The sequence below is a fragment of the Perissodus microlepis genome, chromosome 12 (genome assembly GCF_051167445.1).
Source record: "Perissodus microlepis isolate ML-2025 ecotype Zambia chromosome 12, ASM5116744v1, whole genome shotgun sequence".
NCBI classification, from domain to species: Eukaryota; Metazoa; Chordata; class Actinopteri; order Cichliformes; family Cichlidae; genus Perissodus; species Perissodus microlepis.
Window position 1 is genome coordinate 8138687 of NC_140472.1, and position 18724 is coordinate 8157410.

An 18724-nucleotide genomic window follows, 5' to 3' on the forward strand; every position below is an offset into this window, starting at 1 on the left:
TGAGTTGCTGCAGTGAAATGTAAGCAATTTTTCACTTTGATTTTTGGGGCGTCTTTGAGTTCAGCACTCTGTAGGTTGACCATTTTATTTTCTATCGAGCGATGTGGCATCCTTTCAACCCATTTAACACATTTCCCAGTCCATATCGGTGTTTCTATCCAGCATGATGTTTTCTCCTTTGAGATCTGATGTGTTTTCTAAGTTCCAACAGTGTCAACATTTTGAGCCTCAGAGTCTTGAATCATAAAGTGAAACCATCGTGAGTGGAGTTCTGTGAGCCTGCGAACCATTAATCTCCATCCACTCTTGATTTATTTTATGGAAATCACAACAACATGTTAGCGCTAATTGGAAAGTAATGCATAATGCTTCAAAATGCAGCTTCTGGCATATTTATTGGAATCATTGTTTAATTGTGTGTTAGATGTGTACCTTCTAGAACACCCAGCAGCGTACTATAACACTCCCTCTGACATTTGGCTTCTCATTCACGGTGATTCAGTTCAAAGACAAAGAGGGTGGGCTTGGCGTGCGGTGGCAAGGAAGGGCTTATTCGCTGCATTTAACAATTTTCCCCCTGCTGCTGCCTGTGTGTGCTCCTACAGGCTCAGCTGGAGAGACACTATTAATAGACTGACTGACGGAGCTGATCTGAGAAGATGCTCCACCCCACTCATCAGTCCTTATAGCTCTACTATTCTGTTATCAGCCATCTTATTTAAGGGTTTCCAAAGCCAATCCGTAGAGATCGTATTAATTGTCCTCCTTCAGGAAGATTTTAAAGAGTTAGATTTTACTTGAATTTCTGTTTTCATGTTACTTAACAGCTTATAAACCATACACAATGTCAGACAAATTATGTCATCACTTTACAACAGCATACTTTAACTTAGAATTATAGAAAGAAAGCCAATCAGCTATGGCGAGTACATACATTGCAAGTGATAGGACAGCAAACAATAGTGTGCTAAAGAAGACATTATTTTTACTAATGGGCGATCACAGTATGGATCGATCTGCATGTTTGACAGAGTTTGGCCTCCATGACACAATTATCCCATTAATCCAGGCCTGGGAGTAGTACTAAGAATATACTAGGATAGGTTTGTGTCTCCTCCCAGTCTCAAATTGGGGATCCTTCATGTGTAAAGCAAATGAGTTAACCACTAAACCAGGGTGCCACTACATAAGCAATAGTACATGAAATTGCTTTTTTTTCACAACATAAGCCTGACCCAGATAGTATTAAAGGGATTTTTTATTTATTTATTTATTTTTTGGCTTATCAGTTCAAACTGACCTTACCAAGCATCAATATGAAATGGGTTTATGGTGATGACTGGTTGCCAAAACAGGCCTGACCCAGTGAGGTATAGACTCAACTGAAACACAACAAAAATTAGCTACATTTAAAAAAAGAAAAGCCTGTTTTATATGTTTTCCAAAATAGGGTTAGAGTTAGGATTAATCCAACTCAATAAAAACAGGAGTTTTAGAACCATGAAATACTACGTAACTGCTGTTTTGTCACAAACCGTATGTTTTTAAAAATTTTAATTTGTCCAACTATGTTAAACAAACAAAAAAACACATATTTACATGTGGTAGACTGGTTCTTACATAACAAATTTCTTCAACATTCAACATACAGACTGAAGTAGCCAGGGCTCGACCCACCAGCCTTCCCATTAGTAGATGACCTGCTCTTTCTCCTGATCTACAGCTCCACCAATGAGAAAATGTCAAGCTCTGGATTTTGAAGATTGCCAAGTGTCAGATTTTGCTAAAATTTATTTTTATAACGAAACATTCTTTTGTAGAAGCATGCTAGGTTGACATATTAAGATATAATTTAGTGTTAAGTCCTACCTTGATTGTGTTTTTATTACCATCTGATGTTCTGAAACCATATGGTGTTTCTACATTTAAAATTTAGCTCTGGAGCTGATGTGCTCCATATAACTCATGGGCTCACTAAGATCACATCTATGTATATTTTACAATTTCGATTTCCCTTCATGTCAACTAATTTATACATGATATTCATACAGTTTTTGTTTTGCGTGATCAGTATCTAATTTTCATTATGTTCATTAAAGATATCTTGTGTCACTGTCTTTTGTAGCAAATGGAACAATAATCCTGACATGACTTAATATGGACAATCTTTCAGCTACACCCATTTTAATTTGGTTATCCACTCTTTACGTGTGGAGTAAGGTATGGAAGAGAAGAGGGGGTCTGGCTGTGTTTTAATTGATCGATGGTGTAATTCTGGGTGCTTAACTGTAAAAGGGAAGCAGGTAGGAAGTAAGTCCTCTGAAGTAAGGACAATGAGCTTCTAGCTGTTAGCATGAGGGCATATTATCTACCGTGGGAGTTTACACATGTTACCGTTATAACGGTGTATGTCCTCTCCTGTTATCCAAACTGTTACCAGCGGATTTCAAACACAGTATCCTCAGGCCCTTTTTCTGATCTCTGGGGATTTTAATCATCTCTCCCTGTCCTCCACTCTGCCCACCTTCACCCAATATGTAACCTGCCAAACCAGAGATAATAAAACACTAGACTTATTGTATGCCAACATCAGCTCATCACCTCTCCCTCCTCTGAGGCAATCACAACCTGATTCATCTCCAGCCAGTGTATAAACGCCTTGTACACAGAGAATCAGCTGTGTTGCGCACAGAGAAGAGTCTGAGGAGACTGAAGCTCTGAGGTACTGCTTCAGTTCCACTGTGTGGGAAGAGCTCTGTGCTCATCACAGAGAGGATATTGACAGCATAACAGACTAAATCACACAGGGTCATAACACTCTGCCCCTCTTGAAGTTACAGTGTTTTTCCGATAACAAGCCCTGAATTAACCCTGAAATCAACGCTTTCCTTAAGCAGAAGAAGAGAGACTTTAGGTCAGGAAATAAGGAGGAGCTGGGACCTGTGCTGAAGGAGCTGAGAAGGTGGACGACCAACTGCAGTAGAGCAACATCAGTGTAGTTTGGAAGAGGCTGAAAACAATTTCAAATCACAAACCAAACTCCCAGGCTCTAGGAGATTCTGACCCCTCAGACCCAATCATCTCTGCTGCAAACCTCCCGTCTTCAACGAGTGCCTGCTTTTCTTCCCATGACTATACACCTCTTAGCCATCACCCAGCCCCTCTGCTTCAGAATACTCCATCCCATAGCCCACCTCCCCCACCACCATCCTATCCCTTTCAACACAGGTGGGGAACGAGCAGCAAAATATCAGGGTGCTGTGCAGACCAACTGTATGGTACATGTTCAACATGAGCCTGTATCTGGGGAAAGTACCACAGCTGTGGACAACCTCCTGTGTGGTACCAGTGATGAAGACCACACAGCCAAAGGACCTCAGCAGCTATAGGCCGGTAGCACTCAGCTCGCATCTGATGAAGACCCTCAAGAGGCTGGTCCTCAAACATCTTAGTCCCCTGGTGAGGTCTTTTTGGATCCATTGTAGTTCGCCTACCAGCCTACCATTGGAGTGGATGATGCCATATCATCTACCTCCTGCACCAAGGTCTGACCCACCTGGAGACGCCTGGAAGCAATGTGAAGATAATGTTCTTTAATTTCTCCAGTGCTTTTAACATCATCCAGCCTGGACATCTGAGGGACAAGCTAGAGCTGTCAGGAGTGGACCTCCATCTGTCACACTGGATGCTGGACTACCTCACTGGCTGCCCACAGTACGTGAGGTCAAAGGGCTGGCCCTGCAGGGAACTGTGCTGGCATTGTTACTGTTCACCCTCTACACTGCAGAATTCTCCATCAACTATCCAGGCTGCCATCTACACTACAAAAGTCCTCTGATAATTCTGCCATAGTTGGCCTCATTACAGGTGAGGATGACTCAGAGTGCAGACAGTGGATTCAGGACTTTGTGGACTGGTGCCAGCGGAACCATTTCCTGATCAATGCAGGGAAAAACAAGGAGCTGGCAATGGATTTACGCAGGTGCAGAGCCACCACACCAACACCAGTGAACAGTGCCCTTTCGTACTGTACAGCCTCTTATTTCTTTTGTAGGAATCTGTCACTTTGCTGCTGCAACATTTGAATTTACCAAAATGAGGGATGATAAGGGATATTTCTATTAAATTTTCTATTCTATTCTTTCTACTTGCACAAAGTATGTGATTCAACCAGTATGTGGACTACTTGTGCTTGTGCTGTTGTTGGTTCTTCAGCCTTGCTGGGGAGAAGAGCAAAGGTATAACATACAAAGAGCTGAAGTGAAACAAAGTGGTAAAAAACAACGAAAAGTGTTCACTGCAACCTCTGGCTGTGTGTTTCATGCTTTGTTTTTGAAGTTTTTCTCCCGTTCTCTGTGAACTCTGCTGTTCACCAGGAGCGGGATACCTTCCTTCCCAATTCGACAGACACATAGGTCCTCTACTGCTAATGTGTATGCAGACAGACACATTTGCTGAACCATAAATTACAATTCAGTCTGCACCATTTCTCAGATCTGCTCCTTTGGCCTGAAGCCCACCTAATTTGGCTGCTCTGCTCTGGGTTTCACTCCTTTATTTGTTTGCATTAGTACTCCACACTCTTGGCTCTCAGACTTTCAGAATTTCTGTACATCTACAACATCATCATTGGTCTCTAATCAGTATACTGTGTTGCATTACTACCAGACAGACCTATCACTGTTGTTGAGTTTTTCATCACAAACTTTTAACACAACTTCATCTCAGCTTCTATTGGATACTAGTTTGTAACTGGTCTGTCAAATGGAGTCGTATTTAGATAACAGTTTTATAGACAAACGGAAATCTTTGTGCGCACTACTCGACTACACATATGCTGCCCCATTTCAGGACCTGTCATCTATCAAATCCCACTATGAAAGTTTTTCAGGGGCTTCTCAGTTACTGCCAGCAGAAGCTGCTGCATTCTCCAAAACAAGCTCAAACAGCAAATGTCTTTGAGGGTTGTGGGAGGTAGTGAAAATCCTGTGGTGAATTCACTGTGGACTAGTCTTATTTAAGCTGGTAGCACAGGCTTTGCCAGCGACACCTTTGTAGGCTACAGCTTCTGAAGACTGTCACAACTGAAACAGGACACAGCTGGGTATAGATCCTTTGGGCGACACGGTGGTAGAATAGTTTATATATATATATATATATATATATATATATATAGATAGATATCTCTCTCTCTCTCTCTCTCTCTCTCTCTCTATATATATATATATATATATATATATATATATATATATATATATATATATATATATATATATATATATATATAGATAGATATATATATATATATTATATATATATGTATGTATATATATAATATATATATATATATATAAGAGAGAGAGAGAGAGAGAGATGTGTCACTTGTCATGCAACACTGTAAATAATTGATACATACATAAAAACACAGAAAACCTTAATATGACAACATGCACAATATTTTAGAACATCTAGAAGCTTTCATACTGAAAATCAACGACTTTCTAGATGTGCCCACTGTGGTCCTTGTGGCTTTGTCCTAAACATACTTGCTTGGTCTTTAGATTCCTTGTCTTTTTTATAGTGAATAGAATAGAATAATCCTTTAATTGTCCCACAAGGGGGAAATTTGGTTGTAACAGCAGCCAAAAAGACACATATACAAACAAACAGTACACAGGACACGGAACAGAAACATACACAATTTCTCTTACATATTTACATTAAGGACAGTGGTTACTATATACAGAGAGTACTGTGCAGTTATTAAATTAAATAAAAATAACTACAGATAAGAGGCAAAGCAGGTTGTAGTGCGAATCGGTTAATTAACTTATTGCAGTTACAGCGCAGATGTAAACATCTATGTTTGTTGGGAGCAGTTCTGATTGTACAGTCTGACAGCTGCAGGGAGGAAGGACCTGCGGAAACGCTCCTTCATGCATCTAGGATGCAGCAGTCTGTCACTGAAGGAGCTCTGCAGTTCAGCAACATTTACATGCATGGTTAGTATCTTTGATTGTATTCATAGTAGGCACAGGTTATTCCCACTCCAGTAAGGAGAGATCATTAATAATCTAGCTGCTCATCAGACTACAATGAAACTACACAGAAGAGCTGAGTCCAACAATAGTAAGAAGTAGGGCATGACCCACTGATGTTGACTTGGATAAGAATCTCTGTCTGGTTAGGATGATGTTGAGATTGACACGATGTGGATCACATAAATGAGAGTCTGGAAGGTAGGATGACACAAGTACTGAGATGTAAAGCAAGTGGAACAGAGACCAACTCGAGAAAATGACTGGGCCTAAGTAATGACGACTGTATTGAGTTTGACATTGTGGGAAAGCAGGAGTGTTGTGAAGAACAGAATGGAAGAATTAGTGATTACAGATCTTTCCTATTAACCTTACACATGAGCTTTGATCTATCACACACATCATGGTGATGCATTAAAAACTGAAAACAAGCACATTATACTTGAGTAGTGCTTATTTAAGCTGCACAGTACTTCAGTTAATTGACTCAAAAGGAAGAAAATGGCAACTAATAAAAAAATTCAAAATACATAATTTCATTAAAAAAATATAAACAAATTAATTTGATAACTGTCTGTGTAGGTTCTCAGTCATTCAGGTCATGGTGATCTTAGGAGCTTGGAAAAAAAAATCATCTGGACGTTTCACCTCTCATCCAAGAAGCTTCTATAGTTTTAAAACCAATTGATGGCGAGTCCCAGATATTTAAGTCCTACTGTGAGTTTTCCCTTATCAGGGTTGTTGACCCACTATTGATCATGTACCACATCACATGAGCCAAGGTATGAAAAAGTGTGTGGGTCACTATCAGCAGAGGTTTGGGGTGAAACCATTGTGAGACCTTGCCCCACCCTATCATGTGACTTAACTAAGTCACATGATAGGCTTGTACCAAAAGGTCTGGCTCAGCATTCAAAAGCAGCTACAGTGAGTTTAAGTGGGTTTGTCTTCACTACAGCTACTGTGCTGCAAGTGGCACATTGACCTTTTTTGCATACACCCGGCTGAACAGAAGTGCTGCAGGGTCTGCTCCAGCTCTCTGCACACAGTGCTATCTACCGCATTACCGCTGCTTTGTTTGTTTTCATCTCACAATGCTGGTGGCATTTGGAACAGAGCGTTCTCTCTGTCTCTAACTCTTTCTCCTTTCTTCCCTGCAGCTTATTCAGACTCTGAAGAGGTTGATGAGACCCACCTCCGTTGAATTTAAGTCTCCACTAGAGCTGTCGGCACAGGGTGAGAGTAAAACATGCTCATCTGTAAACGGTTTCATTTAAGCTCTGGTAATAATTTTTTGCTGCAGATAACCCACTGATTCGACCTGTGATGCAGAACCACAACGTGCACACACACTAAAAAAACACATGTACAGTGTTTGTATTGATTTAATGCTACCATCCTCAGTGGTACTCTTTCTGAATGTTAATAGTGGGTATTAGTCAATGCCAGGAAGCTGCTTAGCTATAAAGAAAGCTTGTTAGGGAATATGAGCAAACACAGACTTGCGAACTCTTCTGAGCTTTTAACAGATACCTCATCAATCATTTCCCTGACATCTATGGATGCCATGCTAATTATTTTCCTATTAAAACATAATTATCCCAGCTGTGCTTTTTCCCATCCTCCGCTGACCCACCACACTCTGCTCCATCACCACTTTTGTCTCTTTTTCTCCACATACATAGAAAATGCAGCAGTGTGATAAAGCATGAAGCACTTGCTGTCGAAAGAAAAAAATTGACAAGATAATCCAGCAAGCCAGAGATCATCTCTGGAACCTGATGACAGCCAGAAGATGAAACTTGGCATCCACGTTGGAGTTTATTATACACATTTTAAGGTCAACGTATGCAGTGTAGATTGCATTCTGCATATTGAATAGTTGGCTAAGTGCACATATATTGCCTTGAGCACAGTGAAGCACTCGTGCTTTCTAGGTCATTGATGAAAAAATATGAATTCCATAAATGGTAAATGGCCTGTATTTGCATAGCACTTTACTTAGTCCCTATGGACCCCAAAGCGCTTTACACTACATTCAGTCATCCAACCATTCACACACTGGTGATGGCAAGTTACTTTGTAGCCACAGCTGCCCTGGGGCGCACTGACAGAGGCGAGGCTGCCGGACACTGGCGCCACCGAGCCCTCTAACCACCACCAGTAGGCAACAGGTGAAGTGTCTTGCCCAGGACACAACAACCGAGACTGTGAGAGCCAGGGCGCAAACCGGCAACCTTCCGATTTCAAGACGAACTGCCATCTCTTGAGCCACGATCGCCCCGTAAAATAAAAACATCAATATAAAATCCCTGTATATGAGGGGAGCGATTTTATCCTCTGAGAAAAGAACGTCTTATCCATTTTACTTTCAAGAGGTCAACAGCAACTAGAGGCAACTGGTGACTCAAAAAATGGAAGAGAGGAAGAAAACCAACCTGCGGCATCATGTTCCTTACAATAGCTGCCTAAGCTTAAGCTTTACTTTTTGTGACTAGTAGACAGTATATAGTCAGCTTTGGTCCTTGTTATGCCGTTTGTTTGTTTATTCCAACCAGTCATTTTATGTGATATATTGATCTCCCACTGTTTCTCATAAAAAACCTCATTGCACTCAGCTTTCACTTCCTATGAGCCATCAAATGTTGGGGGGTAGAGTTTGGGTTAAGTTCGTGTCCAACCCTTTTATATAATTTTCACCTATTTGGATTACTCATATAATAAGGTTTATGACAAATAGACTGTAATGTAAAAGCAATGTACCTTTCACTGAAACGTAACGTCTAGTTTCTGAAAAACTGCTTTTTAGCATGTGATTAAATAAAAACCCAACCCTAAAGCTACTCCTAACCTTAGAATGTTTGCTAGTGACCTGGTGGATGTTAAAAGGCTGAAATATGAATGCATTCCCTTTAACTTCAAAGCACTGTTCAACTGAAAGAAAAATCAAAGTATTTAACCACATAGTCAGACCTGCAAGCAGCCAATCCAGTTCTGTGACTTATCTCCAAGTGCAGATAAGAGAATTCAACATGCTGAGTGCACTATCGACATATCAAAGGCTCATTTAAATTTTTGATTTTGCACCATGTAAAAAATGCCTCCTCCTCATCAATGCTTCATCTTTCTAACAATAACAGCAGCAACAGCAGTGAGAGTCACAACATCAGCCTGAGCTGCTGTTGTTAGCTTTGCCAGTCAAACGCACATACACACTCCCAACAGCTGCTGAGAACCACGAAGCAGGACCAAAAAAGCATGTTTCTTCAGTGATGTCGAAACTCTTCAGTTTTACAAAGTCTGACATCAAACACCAACTTATCCTGTGTAAAGTTGTTAAACCTCAGTTTGAACTAACAGTAGCAGCACAACACATCTGTTCCAACATCTAAGACTACAGTACCAGTGAAATGACAGTAACGTGTTTCGTACCTTTTCATTTCCCCTCTGGTTTTTTACATTTTCTAAATAATAATTAATATTTTTTCTAACTGGACTTGAAACTGATATTTCCGTAAGCATTATAGTCCTTCAACTCCATTTGGTTGTAATATTACTGGAACAGTGACAGATTATACCACCACACACAGCCAATGGCCCCAACCCATATTTTGCTTCTTCCGTAATCACAGTGATTTCAGCTAATTACATGGCGTGTCCGTTGTTCATACTTTCACATTCATTAGGCATGTTTTCATCTACCTTTATGTGCACAACACTGTGTGGATAATCTGAGCGTAAGATGAATCACCTTTTTGAACAAATTTTGGGAAAAAACATTCATCCTATTATGAAAGTTTACCTCAGATTCCATATATCTTAAACTGGCGGTGGCACTCCGTTGCAAAGTGAGTTGAAGATCCAATGCAGCCATGTGCAGGTTAATCTCAACAAGAAATTTAGACTGGGATTGGATTCTGACTGGATGAGCCATCAACTGATGTGTGCTTATGTTGAGAGTTGCCTGAATTGCTACTAAATATCTAGACCTACAAAAACTAACATCCAAATTCAGTCATCATAAATTTCACTAATTTCATGTAGGTCTTTCTCTGATCTGTCAAAGCATGGATACAGGACTTCTGTAGGGGTTCTGTGGTATCTGGCACTGGGACTTTGGTAGCAGATGCCCTGCATCCTGGGGGTTGCATGTTGACGCTTGTTCTGGCACATTCTATAGATGCCTGATTGGTTTGGGATGTGGGGAGTTTGCCATGCTCCATGAACCTTCTAAACCTTTGAAAAGTTCTAAATAGTTTTTCATCAACTCTCTGGGTGAAGAGGGGAAGTTAGCTACTGCTAGGGTGTGTCTGATATGCCCGTTGGTGTTGTTTCTGCATCATCATAATAATGTTGGTCCAGGATCAACATTGCAATTGATCAGTCATTTGTTTGCAATATGAGGAAAAAAGAACACATGCCCTGTTTATATAAAACTTTCTTCTGGAACACATTTCAGGTGTTTTCTTCATTCATTTATACAGTATAGTAAATATTTAGATTTAGATTGCTCATGATGTTTGCTAGTGACAGTTTTTAATAGGATTAGCTAATTTCATTCCTAATGCTAACCAATTGCTCAGGCCACGTCAGTGGTCAGTTGCATTGTTGATCCTGGACCAAAGTTATTATGATGACGGGGACATTAGATTGTGCGCTGCCCCTCAAGCCTTTGGTGGCATTCAAAAGGTGGAGGGTGGGGGTGGTGACTCAGTCTGCAGTAGTGTTTAGGTGGGTGGTATGCTTCAAAGAAACATGGTTTCAATCACACCAATAAAGATGAGACTGAGCCAAATATTGAAAGAAAGAAAAATATTGAAATATTTTCTACATATACAAACACAATGTAACTCATCTTCAGTTATACGGTATGGAATTACTATCACACAAGCCTAAAGATTGCCTTATATTCAGGCCAGTATGGCCAAGATAAATGTGAGTCAGGTAAAACCACACAGCAAATGATGCCTCCAAAACATTTTTAAGAGTTAAGAGTAATTTGCTATTTACACACTCTGCATTTTCTAAGCATGTTTAATCTCTCTTTGGATGGATCCCAACAGCTGCACAGGTCAGGCCAGATAAACTGAAACACCTGAACACAAATGCACTCTTCGTGATGTGCTCATTATTTGAGGTGAATGACCTGCAGTGTGCACAAAAACACTTATGTGGTCCCCAGAGTAACAAATAATGTAGCAGGCAAAGGATGATGTAACATACCTGAATTGTAGGGGTGATGCTGGATGAGTTCGGGTGATTTTGCCAGTATAGTGTGTGTGTGTGTGTGTGTGTGTGTGTGTGTGTGTCCGTGTGTTTCTAACCAAGGCTTCTTTTTGTTTTCCTCTGGCTGCAGGCAAAGAGATGATCGAAATGTATTTTGACTTCCGCTTGTTTCGCCTGTGGAAAAGCCGCCAGCACTCCAAGCTACTGGACTACGACGACCTCTTGTGACACCACCCAGTGTTCTGTTGGCTTGTCGGCCAGTTATTGCGAATCTGAGCCTACCTTTGTACGGTGTCAAGGCATTTGGTTGAAGTGGGGGGGCTCCTCTCCTCTCCAGAGAGGTTCCTAGACCGGCTCTGTGTGCGCAGCTGGAAGCTGGAGCAGCAGTGGAGGCAGCAGCAGTTGGGTCTGTTTTTGTAAGCCCTTCTGAAGCGACGGGGTGTGGCCCTGTAGATTCAGCCGGCGGTGTGCTTTCTCACCTGCACCTATTTTCACTTTCTGCCTCTGCCTAACCCTAGAAAAGAGAAAGAAGGGGGACAAGAGTGAGTTGGAGAAGCAAGTGACTCATCATCCTAGCCTAAATGTGTCAGAAACGCCAACTACACTTAGATTTCTGAGTTCAGAGAGACTATTAGATACAAGAGTGACAGTGGAGAATCTCTGTCTGAGATTTGAGGATGTTTTTTTCTTGTCCCACCTTTAGCCAACCTATCTGCTCTTGTTAGGAGGCTTATAAGTATGGATTTAAAAGTTATTTACAAAGGAATTAGAGCTTATATGTAAATAAACAAGTGCTTGCTAGAGCATTAGAGAATACATTTTCAGCATTTCTCGCCATGCTGTCATGTAATAATCTGGACATGTGATTAGTCTTATTAAGAATTAGAGTTGTCTATTTACTGCAGTCTTTTTTAAAACCTTCATATAAATGTAATAGTATTTCTTACAGACTGTTGTAATAACTCAGGTCAAATTCTTTTGTTTTCTACTAAGAATTGTACTCACCTGTACAACATACTGTAGATCAGAATCAAAGGCCTTCATACTCCACACAGAGTCATCTTCAGTGGAACATCAGGGATGAGCGGAGCTTTTCTCCATTTTCATCTCGCCTTTTGAGTCAGCTGTAGCCAAACAGACAGATGCATCCATGCATGTTTTTCATAACATTACAGCATTATGTTTTAGCCCACTGAGCCACTGCTAGCTGATTTTTCTTGAGCTATTGGTTCGTGGGCTCAAAGCCTTTTGCAGTTTTTGTATTGCACATGTGAATTCAAACCCTTCTTGCATAGCTAGCCTGTAAAGAGGTTTCAGTTGGAGGCTGACATCAGACTCTTTACAGTGAGTGTAATTTATATAGTGCATATTTAGTTCATTCCAACAGTTTTTCACATTTTTGGAGAACTTTCAATCTTTATTTAGCTTGGATATCCAGTGGAGTGGTAGGGGCGATGCGATCCTTTGACTTATTTTTGTTTCCCCTCACCACCAGCTTGTTGTTTCCATCTCAACATACTCTTAATCTTAATCATATAACAGCAACATGTGTCCCAAACGCTGTCTTTGCCATTCTTATTTCCAGCATTACAGTCCACTGTAAAATGTTTTGCTGTAGCAAGATTTTAAAGATGCACGGGTGTGATTTTGTGTTTTGCTGCCCTACAGTTGGGGCGTTTCAGTCAGACTGACAAATGGTTCAAGCTGAAGCAGCAGAGGCTGAGATAGCTTCATCTTCATTCTTCTGATTGTTCCATTCGCAAGATCCTACATTTCCCACAATGCAACATGACTGCTTTTTTTCTTGAGCTCTTCTTGGAATGACAAATGTCTGAATTCTAAACTTAAACTTTGTGTGACACAAAGTTTTGTGGTTCTGTTTTTTCTTTTCTTTCTTTCAAAAAATGTGTCATCCAAGCTAAATGACATCATCTGTAGGAATATTTAGCTCCACTCAGGGGCTTAGTGTTGTGTAGATCAACAAATACAATAATGCCATATAGCTGATCATTGCACACTTAGTTTACAATAATAATAAAAGTTTGGGGGACTGTGCTGTTTAGAAATGCATGTACTGGTATTGAATATGAGTATTGAATATGAGTAAAAATGGACAGGATGAGTGATATTTACATTGTTTCATCTCAAACTTGTGCTGATGTGGTCATGTCCTCTGTTATATAATCACTTTTTCCTCCCTTCTGCACCCTCAGACCAAAGCACTCTTTCTTATCCACAGCGCAAGCTGAGAAAAAGCGCTTTGTTTCTTGTTTCTTCCGTGCAGTTTGCTCGCAGAATGAAAATTAGTGTTTGGATTTGGGATGAGTTGCGATATTTTTAAAGTAACACAGGGTGTGTTGTTCATGATATGTTTACTAGTCTCTTATACTGTGTCCTGTCTGCATTGTAAACATAGTTCACTGCTTATTTTTCCACAAATTCCAAGCTTTGTTGCAGCTTCTTGGGCCATCCATGTCAGCTGACCTGGAATTAGTTTTCATGAAGCAGTCTTGATAGATAGATAGAAATTACAAAAGACCTCTGAAATCTATTTTATTTACTACATTTAACTACCAAACAGCTTAAAATATGCCCCTCTTATTTAACTGTTATTGCGAGAGTTTTTGTGTTCATGGGACCGAAATCTCAAATTTAGAATAGTGGGTCATAATTATGAGTGGTATTGTATAAGCTGCAGAGATAAGGTCTCTGACATGTTTGATTGAATGCAATCTTCTTCCACATATACCGGTTACCATGACATTTGCTATGTTTGCTGTGTCTTAAATCACATACTTCTATATTTACACTCATTAATTTGAGTTCAACATTGTGTTCAATATCAAGTACTGCTCCACAAAGTGCTGCTTGAGTACCTAGAAATGTGGAACATTTCTCAAGCTCAAGGGTCACTGTTAGCTAGCAGATAGACTGCTAGCTAACTGGTAGTCCTTCCGTAAGAGATTTTTATTTTATTTATTTTTGTTAAGGGTAGATTTTTTTTTCTTCAGGCACTGAAACTAGCTTTGTTAAATTGTTTTGCATATTGCAAATGCCATTAATGGTGAGTGCATGACTGGTCAGCTTTGATTTGAAACAAGCCTACCTGGTAAATCCATTTACTAAACAAGTAGCTATATAGTGTACATAAAGCACTAAATGAAAAAGTATTTGAATTGAGACACACTGTACTTAAACAGGCAGGGATACAATGCTGCTACATACTCTTTTATTCCACCAAGCATGTATCACCCAATCTCTGTCACAAGCATTGTGATAATTTGGTGTAATCAAAGGAAAAACGAAGACCTTTCTAGTTCCATGGCTGCTCCTGGTTTGCACCATTAAGTCATGCAGCATACTGTCTCACATGGCATCTGGGTCTTCGAATTACCTCAAATGCAGAGAGAACCAGGGATTTATTTGTTAGGGAATATTTAATGGTATTTTCTCTACTGCTACCTTTTTAATTTTCATAAATGTTATGCTCAGTAGAAAATATTGTACATTTTCATTGTACAGTTTGTGTTTTCTTTTTTTGTTTGGTGTTGGTGGATTACGTGTAAGGACTTCATTATACTTTCCATGTGAGTGAGTCTATTAGGCTCAGGTTGGGTCTAAATGATTTTGTCATGAGACAGTGAGCCAGTCTATGCAGATGTCTGCATGGCTGGCTCTTTTTTGACTGTGGACACTGGAGATTTTACATTACTGGACAACAACCAGATGGCAGACTTCAAGGGGACGTGAAAGAATTACGACAGGGATGACTTCTTGGCCCTCATGTCTCCTGTACATGTCTGAAACATAGTATAATCAATGCTTGGAGCAACCCATCTAGGGCTGGACTCAGCGGTAGGGTTTGCGTTAATGTCCACCCTGTTTGATAGAATTTTCTTATTTGGAATATTCAAATGGAAAAGCTTTAAACAGAAAAAAATGTGCCTAAAACAATACCCAACCCTAAACCACCCCCAGGTGTGTCAGCGAAGATATGATGTTTATTAAGAGGTCAGGTTTAAGTGACCTCTAGTTTGAGTGCTGGCCTTAACTGCAACTTATTAGAAGCTGCACCAGGTTGTTAACATTAATGCACAATATTGAGTGCTGAGTGTGTTAGTGCTGTGGAAATGTGCATTATGCTAAACTGGTCATCTGTTCTAGAACAGGTAATCCCTCTCCTCCTTTGTTATTCAATCAGCCTTTGATTGTGTTTGCTGATCAAACCGCCAACTGTTACTTCAAACAGGAGGCGGCTGTTCAGTATTTAAATTGTAGTAGTATTTTACAGCCGTTGTGTACAGTCTGGCTAGTTTTGCCTGTTCACCTTGTTTACATTAACGTCAAAGTTAGTTGAGGTTGGTGTAAGTTAGTGTAACTCTCAGGCAATTATACAACTTTCAATGTTTCTTTTCCCTTTGTTCAGGCTTTATGAGCGTTTTGGACTTATCATGTGAGGTCGTGCCTGTCCTTTGTGCCCAGTGATCTCTTTGCTTAAAGGTGGTTCTAATCTTAAAAATCGTTGTACATTCATGACTTTCCTTCATGAAGATATGTATTCGTTTAAAGATCAAATACTTTCCCAGTTTGTATTCTGTAGCAGTAATCAGTGTAAGAATATTTCTGTATTGGTATTTCAATTTGTATATTTGTATGTACAAGAGCATTGTTGGAGGTACTGTACGAGATACCTTTGGATTTTAATGACTGTCTTACAATTCTGTGGACAGAAACAGACACTGCAGTGCGTGCCGTGTGCTCGCTGCTCGGCTCCTCTATATTCTGCAGCAGTTTAGCGCAGCCCCAGTTCTGCTCATACGACCCTCTTCTTTCTCCTCTGCTGCGAGTTTAAATAAAGGCCAAAGCCCAGAGCGTAATTACACACCTCTGTTCGACACTTGTAACCACATCTTAAGTCGAGGTGTTTAATCGTGCTCTTATACTAAAAACTGGCACAAGTTTGATGGATTTCTAATGAATTTTCTGATAACAAAGACAACAGAGACTTTACTGGAGATTCATTATCTGCTGTCAAGCCCACAACATTTTCCCCATGGCTCTGATCAGATAAAACACTTAGCTCTCCTGCTGGAACATAACGCATCAGTGCTAACATTGAGGAAGAGCCCAAGCAGTGTAAAACAACTCGCAGACTTTGTAGACTAGAGCGGTTTTGAGTCACACTGAAGCATTTCATTCCCATGGCAAAGTCAGGTAATGTGGGACATCAGAGATAATAGATCAGCTCTTTGAATATTACCAGTCAAACACCACTACAAAAATCTTTTACATGAAACAATTAGGCTGATTGGTTTGAACTTACTAAGACGAGTTGAGCAAAGATTTATTTTTTTTTTTAAAAAGATCATTGTTCCAAAAACTTGCACTGTACTGAAAAATGATAGTTATAGTATATTATGTCATTTTGAGAAATATTCAAATAATAACCTTTGCTTTGAGGATAATTGCTTTAAGAAGCAGAGTGACTCTTCCATTAAGTAAATTGGGTAAATTGAGTTATTCTGCTGCTTGCCAGAATCGCAGGTTAGACATTTCTGGCATTTTTAGTTCTTAAAAATATGAAAGTTTACGCAGTGACTACATATCAACCACAGTTATCTTACATAGACAGACTACGAAAACTCCAGTATCACAGAATCACACAATGAAAGTCAATAATTATGCTTTGTGATTGGAGTAGTAATTGCCTTTAATTTTTTATGAAATGAAGGCATAATCAATTTTCTTTCTCAGTTGTCCCCTTTCACTTTTGTTTGTCCCTATCATTTAAATATGATCAGCAAGTGGAGAAACCCCTAACCAAGGTCACATGAAATACTTCTGAAGATAATACTTTATCTAATGGGAGAAATTTTGTTTCCAAATATCTAAAATCACTGAGAGAAGCTTCCGTGTCAGGTATCTATAGGCTACTGGGTTTGTTACTACAGTATCCTCCCAATTCAAAAACAAAGAATACATTATTTCATTAACAATGTTATTGATCAGCAATATTGACCAGTGTCGCTTTAAGATAAAAAGTAAACACCTGTACATATTGGCAGTGGAGAAAGCAGGAAACATCATATTTTTTAAAGGAGTCGAGCGGCGACTGCCTTGGCAAACTTTGGTGTGGGAAGCTTTGACAAAACTCTGGCAGTAAAACATGACTCATATCTGGGATGTTAAGCCTCTTCTAATAAGGTCAGGTATTCATATACGTGCAGATGTATTTCAGGGGGAAATGACCACACGCAGTTTGACTTCTCGTGATGGTTCACCGAAGCAGCCATTTCCATTTCTTGAGAGGATAATTACATAAATCAAGAGTTTGAGCTTTGCCTCCTCTCTTGTTATTTTCCACGTGAAACTGTGTGTCATATTGACAATTGCAAAGATCGCTCAAATTATTATTAAGCATTGTTGTGCCCTCCCTGCTGCTTTGTTCCAGTTTCAGTGAAGATTTCCAAGGCTCAGTTGGGAATGAGTGTGATGAGGATGATGAATTGACGCTGCTTTGATTGCCCTGACATCTCCAGTTGGGCTGTGATTTCTGGTATTTCTGGAAGTTTTGAAAATAATATGTCTATGTAATGTCTGTGTCATTTTGGATCAACTTCTAAATAATTTAACTGAGCATTACATTTTAGAATAGATTTTTTAGTCCAACACAGTAGAGTGTGAGATTTATAAATGTTACAGTGAGCTTCATCCATGTATATGGATAGAGAAAATCTTAAAGGTATGATAGCAATTAACTTTACTGCATATAGTGATTTTGATACTAGCATAAGTTAAAACTATTATCTGGGTAGCTTTCCTGAGCTTTGGGGTTTCTTCCTTAGAATAGACATTAGAGAATGCTTCTTATTTAAAGGGCAATGTGTTGTATCTGAACTAATAGCAAGGAAATGTTTTTGCATTGCACAATGTTGGTAATAACCTGTGAGAAAAAGTATTGTTTCTACAGCATTTCCTCCCCCAGTAAACTATAGTTAAATACAGCTTGTGTCTTTGTCTTATCATTGATTCAGTGGTGTCATTTTGGCCCCCAGGAAGTTTTACCCGGTTTACATTTCGTGTCGATTCATAAGTAAAAAGATCCTCTCATGCTAAAAATGCATAGGGTTGTGATGCCACAGTGCACTTTGGGATAAAAGTCCCCATATTATTAAACTTTCTCTTTGTGTGCAAAATGCATGAAATTTTCTTCTGAGCACTCATGCAGTGAAATAGCCACAGTAACATATTTAGCATAAAATTGTGCAAACATGTATCAGTTACAGAGTGTTGCTAAGGCTCTGTAATGCAGAAGTAAATGCTAAATCTAATATAGCAGCACAGTCACAATGATGCACTAACAAGGAACTTCTAACTACTCAAGAACTTGCACTTTCTGGACCTCCAGTTTCACTGGGGGTACTCACAAGATAGTTCCAAATGAATGGGAACCTATGGAG

General features: G+C 39.7%; 1 protein-coding gene across 2 annotated transcripts in view; it reads left to right on the forward strand.

Moving 5' to 3' along the window:
* nsmfb (NMDA receptor synaptonuclear signaling and neuronal migration factor b) overlaps positions 1-18268 on the forward strand; it is a 72680-nt gene extending 54412 nt beyond the window's left edge. For both annotated transcript variants that reach the window (XM_084947576.1, XM_084947577.1), the window contains 2 exons: positions 7199-7274; positions 11395-18268. In XM_084947576.1, the coding sequence (XP_084803702.1) occupies positions 7199-7274; positions 11395-11492 (174 nt within the window). In that variant the 3' untranslated portion in view covers positions 11493-18268. The remainder of the gene's footprint in view (positions 1-7198; positions 7275-11394) is intronic.
* The last annotated feature ends 456 nt before the right edge of the window (positions 18269-18724 follow it).